At 44.4% G+C, this 11,788-nt stretch overlaps 1 protein-coding gene across 1 annotated transcript; it reads right to left on the bottom strand.

Moving 5' to 3' along the window:
• Positions 1 to 6,912: 6,912 nt before the first annotated feature.
• On the bottom strand, positions 6,913 to 10,142 carry SCGB2A2 (secretoglobin family 2A member 2). The gene is made up of 3 exons (XM_043452276.1): positions 10,005 to 10,142; positions 8,197 to 8,384; positions 6,913 to 7,100 (listed from the first exon to the last, which is right to left on the bottom strand). The coding sequence occupies exons 1-3, from the start codon at positions 10,057 to 10,059 to the stop codon at positions 7,062 to 7,064; spliced, it is 282 nt and encodes a 93-aa protein (XP_043308211.1). The 5' UTR covers positions 10,060 to 10,142; the 3' UTR covers positions 6,913 to 7,061.
• Positions 10,143 to 11,788: the final 1,646 nt, after the last annotated feature.

Below are 11,788 nucleotides of genomic sequence, written 5' to 3'. Positions count from 1 at the left end.
CCTGCTCTCCCTCTCCTCACTGGTAACCACTAGCCTGTTTTCTATACCAGTGAATATTTCTTTTTTGTTATATTCACTAATTTGTTTCTTTGTATTTTTTAGATTCCACATATAAGTGATATCATACAGTATTTGAATTTCTCTGTCTGACCTTTCACTTAGCATAATGCCCTCCAAGTCCATACATGGAGTTGCAGATGGCAAAAGTTCCTTCTTTTCTATGGCTGAGTATAATTCCATTATATAGATATATACCAGATGCACTTACTGTTGATGTATGACTTGATTTACTTTACTCTTTTGCAGACTTCTCACAAAGACGCAGTCCCAAGCTTTCAATATATGAGCTGAAAATTCCAACAGACATGCCCAGCTTCAAATATGAAATTATACCCATATATTCCATCTACCCCAGAGCTGTAGCATAGCTGTACATACATAAAACCAGGGACAACGTAAGGGTTGAAGAAACTACAATAAGCAGATCTTGTGTGGCTGCAAACTCTCCCAGGTCAAGAACATGTAGGCTGCATTTGGAAAGATCTGAGGAGCATTGCATAATGAAACTGTCAGGGGCTGTTGATTTCTAGGCAGAGTTCCAGAAGTTTCCTCTACCAAGTAGAGGCCACTTGAATGTCAAGGACTCTCCCTCCATTCTAAGTTGTTTTCTGCAGGAGTCAGGATTACCAGACCCAGGTGAGGCACTGTTCAAATACGTCTGTTCTTCCTGGGGATCGGATGTCACCTGAAGCAATACCAGAGGGCAAGCTGCCTTGCAGGAGTGGAGCCAGGTGCTAAAGACTCTTCCTGCCCCTCCCGCAGTCGGTAAGGTGAGCTGCCGGGTCCTTGAGGTACATGTTTGTCATTGTAGGTCAGCCCCACAGGTGCAGGAGACCTCTGGGGACAGCAAGTCACAACCCCATCACAGGTTCCTTCCAAATAGGGGAGTTTGAGTCCTCTGCAAACACAGTTGCCACTTATGATGATGAAATTAGCAGTATTTTTCCATCTTTCCCCTTGGGAAAAAAAGGAATGAGGCTATGGCATTCATGACATGTTGAATGTACATTTTTAAAAAAATGAACTCTGAAAGAACAGTGTGGAGGAGGAAGCCAAACAACCTCAGGACCAGGGAACTGTTGAGCCCACAAGGCTGTGGACTTTGATCGCTGGAAGGACTTTCTGTTCCCTTCAGTCTTTTGTAGTGGAGGGGACAATGAAAGTTTTTTTGTTTCTTGTTTCTTGGCCCTCATTCACCTCCATTACCATCTAACACTTACTTACCTGTAGCCTTCACTTCTTTCCCCAAATCCCTCTCACTGTCGATTTGCTACTTTTTGCTGCTGCTTCGGCTAAGTCGATTCAGTCATGTCTGACTCTGTGTGACCCCATAGACGGCAGCCCACCAGGCTCCTCTGCCCCTGGGATTCTCCAGGCAAGAATGCTGGAGTGGGTTGCCATTTCCTTCTCCAGTGCATGAAAGAGAAAAGTAAAAGTGAAGTCGCTCAGTTGTGTCCGACTCTTCTCGACCCCATGGACTGTAGCCTACTGGGCTTCTCAATCCATGGGATATTCCAGGCAAGAGTACTGGAGTGGGTTGCCATTTCCTTCTCCAGGGCTACTTTTTGGGTGTAGGCCAAAAGACATAAGAGCTTACAGGGGCTTCCCTGGTGGCTCAATGGATAAGAATCCACCTGTGAATGCAGGGAACACAAGTTCAGTCCCTGGTCCTGGAAGATCCCACACGCTGTGGGGCGACTGAGTCCCTGTGTCACAACCGCTGAGCCCAAGCACTGCAACTACCGAAACCCGCGTGCCCTAGAGCCCGCACTCTGCAACAAGAGGAGCCGCTGCGATGAGAAGGCCACGCACCACAATGAAGAGTAGCCCCGCTCACCGCAACCAGAGCAAGCCCGTGTGCAGCAGCAAAGACCAGTGCAAAGGAAACTAAATGAATAAATAATTAAAAATTTAAAAAAAGATCTTACAGGAATTTTAAGCATATTTGTTGGTTAGTTGATACACTCACTATGCTAATTAAGTCTTTTTGTCATGTCATGGGCAAAAACTTACAAGCTGTTAATTCTGTTATAGGTCAGATGTTCGTCTTCACTATATCAAAGATAAGACCAAGACTCTGTAGATTGCAATCACTGTGTGCCTCGTAGGGTCTCTATTTATTTATTTGCTGAGTTAGTTCCTTTTTCCTGCCCATCTCTCCTCTGCTGGAACTGAAGACCCGTGTGCGACACATCCCAGGCTGGCAAGAGCCAGCCGCCTTCTTGTTAGGCTCTCCAGTGAAGGACTCTGATGAAGATCGGAAGGGGGTTGGGGGCAGGAGTCGTGTGTTCTGAGCTTCTGACGTTGTGGCAGCAGTGGGTAGAGGAGACCCACAGCACAGCCGAGGCTTCATGTCTTGGTCCTTGGTCCTTTGGTTCCTGTTTAGGTAGCTCGGTTTTGACAACACCTGCACCCATGGGATGGGCAAGACCGTTTCGTTTTCAACTCCAGTTTGAGAGGCAGTATTATCTTCTGTAGTTATCAATCCTTGTGGATCCTTTATGCTCCCTTATTCCTCTTCCAGACTTTCACCTTCATTATGAACTCCTGCATGAAATTCGCTCTGCTCAATATGCCTAAAAGGTTTTCTATTTCTTAACTGGACACTAACAGACACCCAGTGGGTGCTGAGGTTGGGCAGTGGGAGTATTTGCCCTTGGTGTGGGCATACAGAGATTCTGTGCCTGTGGAGCGTTTGAAAGTGATGGGTAGAAGTGAACCTGCCCTGGAACCTACTTTTCTAAATCACATAAAGTACACCTCCCTGAAGAGATATAGGTATAGGTTCAAGAGCTGTTCAATGTTCCTTTGCCCTGGAGCAGATCACTCCCAGCACCCTATCCTTGAAACTCTCCCAACTTCATGCAGTCATTTAGGCACCCAGGCTTTACCACTGAAGCATCTGATAGAGCCTTAGGATTCTCCTGGATCTTGGAGTTTGGTGGCAGATGAGGGAATAAGGAGGGGCGCTTTCTGGGAAAGGCCTGGAAGAGATGTTTCTCATGACCCCCACATTCCACTGGCCTGAACTCAGTGACATGGCACCATCCCGGGGAAAGAAGATCAGCCATGTGTCCTGGCTGCAGAGGAGAATGGCTTGGTAAATAGCTCTCTGATATCTGTTTTTTAATATCCTTACTGTTTAGAGCATAAACTATTTTGTAAACTGTTGATAGTCAAAGCTATGGTTTTTCCAGTGGTCATGTATGGATGTGAGAGTTGGACAATAAAGAAGGCTGAGCACCAAAGAATTGATGCTTTTGAACTGTGGTGTTGGAGAAGACTCTTGAGAGTCCCTTGGACTGCAAGGAGATCCAACCAGTCCATCCTAAAGGAGATAAGTCCTGAATATTCATTGGAAGGACTGATGCTGAGGCTGAAGCTCCAAAACTTTGGCCACCTGATGCGAAGAACTGACTCATTGGAAAAGACCCTGATGCTGGGAAAGATTGAAGGCAGGAGGAGAAGGGGACGACAGAGGATGAGATGGTTCGATGGCATCACCGACTCAAAGGACATAAATTTGAGCAAGCTCCAGGAGATGGTGATGGACAGGGAGGCCTGATGCGCTGCAGTCCATGGGGCCACAAAGTCGGACATGACTAAGCGAGTGAGCAACAACGAAAGAGCATAAACTATTTTGTAAATTGTTGATCCTGGTAGGCAAACACTATATTTAATTTCTTTATTCCTTTTTAGAGAAATGACTTTAAAAATTATTATTATGTTTAAAATTTGTTGACCATGCCCTGCACCATGAGAGATCCTAGTTCCCCAACCAGGGATGGAACTCACACCCCCTTGGCTTAGAAGATTGGAGTCTTAACCACAGGACCATAAAAGTCCCTATGTTTCATTTCTAATCCCATCACCCTCAGGAAGACCCGTTAACAAAAGCACATTTTTTTTTCAACACCTTTTTTGAGATGTAACTCACACATCATAGAATGCGTGCATTTAAAATGTACCCTTCAATGGTTTTTAGTATATTCAGAGTCATGCAATCATCCCCACAGTCCATTGTAGAACATTTTCATCACCCCCAAAAAGAACCCTGCAGACAGCAGTCATTCCCCACTTCCATGACCCCTTCAGCCTTAGGCAGTAAGTAAGTAATCAACTTCCTGGGCTTCCCAGGTGACTCAGTGGTAAAGAATCTGTCTACCAGTGCAGGAGACACAGGAGATGTGGGTTCAGTCCTTGGGTCAGGAAGATCCTCTGGAAAAGGAAATGGCAACCTGCTCCAGTATTCTTGCTTGGAAAATCCCACGGACAGAGGAGCCTGGCACACTATAGTCATGGGGTCTCAAAGAGTCAGACATGAATGAGCAACCGAGCACACACACGCACGCAATCAACTTTCTGTTTCCCTTCTCTCTTCATGTTGCTGTTGAAAGGTCTGATGTGAGTTCTACTTATTTTGTGGGAAACATGTAGGTTTTTCTTTTCAACCCTGAATTTCTGAAATTTATTCATGGAAACTAGGATTTATTAAGACGTGAGTCTTTTCCATCCATCTTAGTCCTCACTGAGCCCTGTTAGTCAGAAACTCATAAAGCACATTTATTTCTATTACCATTCCCAGTCAATTGCCATCCAGTTTGTGTATTTTTCTTTACTGAAATATTGTTGATTTATAATGTTGTGTTTGTTTGAGGTGTACAGAAAAGTGATTCAGATCTGTATCTATCTATCTATCTCAGATGATTTTCGATGCTGTTCATGCATTTTGTGAGAAGTAGTTTAACTTGAGTGTTAACTTCCAGGAGATATAATATTTGCTTAAGTCCAAGACATGTGTTAGACATATAGCAAGAATGATGCGTTTCTGCCTGGACAGATGTCACTGTCCTGTCTCCAACTCTAGGCAGTCAGAGTCCTACAGAGTGTAGTTAGAAGGAAAAATAGGAGAAACGGTTCCACGAGGTGTTTTCTGTATGTTTACCTTGCCATAAATCTTAGACATGACACTCATGATTCCAACCACCTCACTGGTCTCTAGGATTCCTGTTTCCACCAGAATTTGTTAGCAGTGCATTTTACGCAGGAATTTAGCTCTTGTGTACCTACTATCTGCTCTCCATTCCTTATCCGCATAGTGCAGAGGCTATATGTCAGGTAATGAAGACTGCAGTTTGCACAAGACCACCCTTTTCCACTGTAGCGTGACAGGTCAGTGCTGGGGACAGACACTTAAAAAAAAATATTTAGGAAGTATTTGATGATTCATTGATTTTTAAAGGATTGTGTGTGTTTGTGTGTGTGTTTTTTAACCAAGTGATTAGAGGTTTTCCTATGATCATTCTGTTCTTGGTTTTCTGTTTGATTCCACGGTGGTCAGAAAGCATACTGTGTCTTTTGCTGTGGCCAAAGTCGGTTGAGTGATGTGCTGACACGGACATTCCAGAAAGCTGCTTCTGTTTGCTCCAATCTTCAGTGTTTCTTCCAACACTCCCATCTGCAGGACGTCTGGCAGTTGCTGGTGTTGTCAGCAAGGTCCTCCGTCATCCTCTTGGGCTCTGCATGGCTTTGCAGGCATTAGCCCCGCCAGCAGACATTCTTTGGTTATATCCTCGGCTGGGTGGTGTGCCTGGCAAATGCATGACTGTGTTGAATGGGTACCCTCACTCCGCTGGGACAGCTCTATGATGTCCTGGGGCGGATAGAGGCCAGAGCTGTCCGAGTGCTGAGACTGGGGCTGGGGAGAGACTTGCTTGCAGCTGGGAGCTGCCCTTGCTTGCAATCCTGAGACCACCTCCCTTCAAAGCTAAGACCAGTCTGACCAGAGAATGGCTCCCCATCGCAGGACCCCCTCTTGTGCCTCTTTCATGTACACATTATACAGAAGGGAAGAGTCAAAACTTCGGGGTGCTGAATCGTCCCAAGAAAGGGCCAGAGGTCTTCCTGGTGGAAGGGATGGCCCAGGAAGGAAAAGGGATGCTGGGAGGTGTGAGCAGAGGGGCAGTAACTTATCTTTGGTGAGAGGATTGTGGGGACTGGTAGAAGTAAGGGGAGCTAAGGTTCAATTTTAAAATTTCTTGTTTTGGTTTGTTCCAACGTAGTGCACGTTTTCTCCGATCTTCCTGACTTCGAAGGTCATTGTGTGAATGAGGGGATGAGTTACACTGCCACTCGAGGGACACACCTGGGGACAGTCATGCAGTTCTCTTAGGGGGCATCAAACATCTGGTGGCTCAGACAGTAAAGAATCTGCTTGTAATGCAGGAGACCCGGGTTGGACCCCTGGGTTGGGAAGATTCCCCTGGAGAACGGAGTGGCGACCCACTCTAGTATTCTTGTCTGGAGGATTCCACGGACAGAGGAGCCTGGCGGGCTACGGTCCTTGGGGTTGCAAAGAGTCAGTCAGGACTGAGTGACTTACAGTCACTCAAACATCTCAGGAATTAGGCTAAATAATATTTTTGTGAACTCATGTTAAAAGTTAAGATTAGTGCCACATATCAGATTTTAAAATCAAGACAGAATTCACCCTGGCTTTGCCTGAGTTGCCTCTCTCACTGGCTCTGCTCCCAGCCCTGCACACTTGGGGCAGAGACAGGGAAAGCTGAGAAAGTTGCCCCCCATGGCCAGCAGGGTTCAGAATGAAGATGAAGACCGACACAGGTCAGGGAACTTGGGTATGACCCAACCACCTGAAACTCCCCTCTAGTTCTTGGGGAGGTGGGGATGAGGAGGGGAGGAAAACCCAATTAATGTTGGGTAGAAACGGTAAGGGACAAAGTGCCTTTCAAATACCTCCATCCTTCACCCTAGAGTTATTTAATGATTAATTCTGTGTGTGTGTTATATGTGAAGCTCTCTAAAGTCTCCATTTGAATCAGATAACAAAAAAGATATGCGGATACTTTATTGAAATGAAAACATATTTGAGGTTTCAACAATTGTCTTGCAGTGTGTAGATTAAAAGACAAAAAGACAGACAGCTTGTGGTATATACTCATCGCCAGTTGACATTTCTGAGCCAAAGGTCTTGTAGAAAGTTAGAATATTTTACAGAATACACTGTTGTAAATGGTTTGCTGAAAAACAACAAAAAAATCACTTAGATTTTCAGCTCCCTCTTGCAAAATAAAATCTTGCACAATAAATGTTTCTTCTCATTGTTATCTTGAATGCGTTCACACACATCTGACATCCAAGAGAATTAGTAATGGAAATTAAATCAGAATGATCCCATTTATCCTATCATTCAGGAGACATTTATTAATGCCAAAGAAGTGCTGGTGCTTCCAGATCTTTTCCCCACCAGAGATCCCTTGAGTAAGTTCTTTTCTGCACATTTCTTGCTGTAATAACTTATCTATAATGATGCTACATATATTATCAGTTTTCCATAGAATCGTGACAATCTCAGCTCCAATACAAGGACCCGAGACATTTTTGAATTCCTGTGCAGACTTTCTGTCAGAAATATAAAAAATAGCCTGGACCTTTATCTTTGACTTTGTAGCCTGCAGAATCTCGAGACTGTGACTCAGAAAGATCCATCTGAGCTAGGCTTTTCAAGAAGAAAAGTCTAGCATCCTTCATTGTAAGGATCATAGTAAAGGATGTAATTTAAATTACATAGTAAATTATGTAATTTAACATTTTCACTATTTCAAATATACCTAACACCATATTCACTCTGCAGTCAGTACGACCAATCTCCAGACTGTCCTCAGGTTGCAAAATGAAACTAAATACCTGTTAAATAACTCCCATTTTTCCTCAATATCTGACTTCTGAAAACCACTATTCCACCCTGTGTTTTTATGAGATTGGCTACTCCTGAAACCCGGTATAAGAGTTAGGCTACCTTTGTCTTTTCATGACTGGTTATTTCACTGATCATAATGTGTGTGTGTGTGCCTCTGTGCCTACTGGGGAAATGAGGGTTAGGTAGACCTTTCGCTTTTCTCTCTTTTGTCTTTTAAATTTATTATTCACTAAAGATTTCAGGACTGTAGCTTTGGATGTCTTTCTTGATGTCAAAATCATCAGACTCACCACACAGTGAAATAGACAGAAATAAAGCACATTCATCACTTGCTTTGCCGTAAAGAATAACAAATGTAGAGTCTATTTGTCCCTGTCCCTTGGTTATAAAAGCACATCAGAAGAAACTGAAATTACCATCATCTGCTCGAAATTGGCCAGAGTTTCATTTGACTGCTGGAGAAAACATTGCTTGAATTCATCTACAACGTTTTCCTCAGTTTTACTCTGTGTGAACGCTTGAATATAGTCTCTATATTCTTCCTTGGACACAGTGGGATCAATTGTTTTTTCAATCACATTCTCAAGAAGAGAGCAGCCAGAACCTGGGAAGAAAGAAGGCAAACACGGGCTCTGTTATGGATGCAGGAACATCTTTGAGGGGCAGAACCATGATGGTTGTCATTCATTTACATCCCTGTAGAGATGTCTATTCAGAAAGATTATGGTGAATGGTCTTCAGTTCTCAATTCTCTGAGAGTAAACTTGGGATCTGGGATTTCTCTAAGACCTAAAACACCTGTGCTTCCTCTTGCTAGCCTCTAGAAGCCAAACCTTATGTAACCTTGACTAAGGAGGGCATTGAGGAAGTGAGACACTCTGACTCAGGGCAACATATTAAACTTTATCTGGTCTTTCTTCGTTCAAAGTCATATGATGCTTCACCATTATCATTCTGAGTAACAAGCAAGATTTCCCAGGATTGTACATGTACTGGTTCTAGAATATTGTCCATTAGCTCTGTTGATGCTAGTGATTTTCTGAAACAAACAAACAAAATAATGTATAAATGAAATTCTTGTTTGTGAAGAGATCTGTTGTGGCGACCTCAGTTGGGTAGAAGAAGGAGCTCTGGAACTGGATTAGAGAGAACTGGCTTTTATTCTTGGGTCTGTAATGTTTTATTTAGCTGACCTTGAGCCTGTCACCTTGAACACATCTGCAAGTACTTGGGGAACAAACGAGGCAGAGGTATTTAAAGAGCTCTGTAGGACTTCTTTGGTGGCACAGCGGATAAGAATCCGCCTGCCAATGTGGGGGATGTGATCCCTGGTTGGGGAAGATTCTGCATGCCTTAGGGCAGCTAACCCTGCATGCTATAGCTGCTGTGCCCACGCTCCAGAGCCCTTGCAACAAGAGAAGTCATCGCAATGAGAAGCCCTTGCACCCTAGTGAAGAATTGCCCCCACTCACCACAACTAGAGAAAGCCTGGGAAAAGTAAAGAAGACCTAGTACAACCAAGAATAAATAAACAAAAGTGAAAAAAAAAAAGAAAAGACCTTTGCAAGTTGAATAAAGTAAACTATGTCTGTGACTTATTACCGAAGACTAGACTAGCTGCCAGGGCATTATTCTCTAGCTGGCTCTTTACTGGGGAAGGAGACCTCCAAGAAGGTGTGAACTCCCCTCTTCAGCCAACATTGAGCAAGGAGGGATTGGGAGGAAGGGCATTCCGGAAGGGCTCAACTGTGAAAACTTGTGAAGAGCTGGGGCTCCCAGCTGGGTGCAGGACCCTGGGCCACCCACTGCAGCCTGAGCTTTATACCTTCTGGCAGATTTCCTGTTTCTTTTCATATTTAAGGAGACTCCAAGAGTGCCTCTTTCAGGAAACTCATCTGGTATAAAATCAGGAATCATCAGAGCATCTCTTCCCCTTGCCCTGCTGAAATGCCTAATTCTAATAGTCAGTCACTAGCCTCGTCCCGATTTCATGGCACCTGTGACGATGGTGGGATGCCCTGATGTCGTGAGACACTATGTGCAGACCCAGGGCAGAGGCAAAGCCCACAAAGGGCCTTCTTTCAGAGGTTCTGGAATGAGTGATGATGCTTAGGTCTCTGGTGGGCAGGCCTGTCCTGTACTGGTGCTTGGGGAGTGGGAGCTCTTGCACAGGGAACCAGACAGCAACCTCAGCCCCACATCTGTGCACCCCGTCAGCACTCACCTGCATAGCAGCACAGGGGGAGGACCGCCAGCATGAGGACCATCACCAGCTTCATGTTGGAGGCAGCTGTTGCTGACAAGTCAGTCTAACGTGTCAGAGAAGAAGGAGCTCACTTTAAAGGTGAGCGCCCAGAATGCCTCCTTTTATTCTCCAGGTCACCACGCTAATCCTTCCCACAAACGAGGAAATGAGTCACAGGGTAAACCTGGCATGGGACCAGGAAACAACAGCAAGAACCAACAAGAACCCAGGCAGTCTGTTTTTCTGTTGGTAGAAAACTGAGGAGACAGAGTCTTTGGGACCCTAAACAATTTCAAAACTGCCATCATGATATATGACTTTCAGTTGAGTTCAGTTCAGCCACTCAGCCATGTCCGACTATTTGCGACCCCATGGACTGCAGCACGCCAGGCCTCACTGTCTATCACCTACTCCCAGAGCTTACTCAAACTCATGTCCATTGAGTCAGTGATGCCATCCAACCATCTCATCCTCTGTTGTCCCCTTCTCCTCCTGCCTTCAATCTTTCCCAGCATCAGGGTCTTTTCAAATGAGTCAGTTCTTCGCATCAGGTAGCCAAAGTATTGGAGTTTCAGCTTCAGCATCAGTCCTTCAAATGAATATTCAGGACTAATTTCCTTTAGGATGGACTGGGTGGATCTCCTTGCAGTCCAAGGGACTCTCAAGAGTCTTCTCCAACACCACAGTTCAAAAGAATCAATTCTTCGGCACTTAGCTTTCTTTATGGTCCAACTCTCACATCCAGACATGACTACTGGAAAAACCGTAGCTTTGACCAGACAGATCTTTGTTGGCAAAGTAATGTCTCTGCTTTTTAATATGCTGTCTAGGTTGGTTATAACTTTTCTTCCAAGGAGCGAGCGTCTTTCAGTTTCATGGCTGCATTTTATGACTTTAGGTAAAATGAATGCAAATCTGCTTTCTGAAGGAAGCAAAGCACAGCATTGCTGTGCTTTTTTATTATTATTGTGATCATCATTATCTCTTCTTCCTCCTCCTCTCCTTCCTCCTCCTCTTGTTTCTACTCTCCTCTTCTTCAAAGTGCAAGTAGCATATGCTGTGGGTCTGTTCTGTGGGTTTACCAAGCACAAGAGCTGGGTGTGATACCACATACCTCCTCTGGGAGGCAGAGTCCTCTTGTCTATAGAAGCTTTTTTCAGTAAGGTGTTTTAAATTTGGGAAGTTAAAAATTAAAAAAACTAAAAATCTGCAAGGAGATCAAACCAGTCAATCCTAAAGGAAATCAGTCCTGAATATTCATTGGAAGGACTGATGCAAAGAACTGACTCATTGGAAAAGACCTTGATGCTGGGAAAGATTGAAGACAGGAGGAGAAGGGGATGACAGAGGATGAGATGGTTGCATGGCATCACCGTCTGGTTGGACATGGGTTTGAGCAAGCTGTGGGAGTTGGTGATGGACAAGGAAGCCTGGCGTGCTGCAGTCCATGGGATCGCAAAGAGTTGGACACGGCCGAGAGACTGAACCAAACTGAAAAATTAAAGATGCCTCACCTCTGTGACGTTTGTTTCATCAAAGCCTATCTCACTTAGTTCATGCAGTTTCATCAATTTATTCTCTTATAAATCTATGAATGAATTTTCATCTACTTTTTGTTAGGTTTTTAGGGTTTTTCTTCCACTGACACAAAGGATGTTGTGAAGGAGAAAAGCTGATTGCTTAGGCGAGGCAAAGCTGAATGGTGGAATGGCGATGGGATCTGGGTTCATACAGATGTGGATTTGAAGCATGGATGCAACATC

Source organism: Cervus canadensis, chromosome 29 (genome assembly GCF_019320065.1).
Source record: "Cervus canadensis isolate Bull #8, Minnesota chromosome 29, ASM1932006v1, whole genome shotgun sequence".
In the NCBI taxonomy this organism is placed as follows: domain Eukaryota; kingdom Metazoa; phylum Chordata; class Mammalia; order Artiodactyla; family Cervidae; genus Cervus; species Cervus canadensis.
The sequence above is the reverse complement of the archived record's forward strand: the minus strand, read 5'-3'. Positions and strand labels throughout refer to the sequence as shown.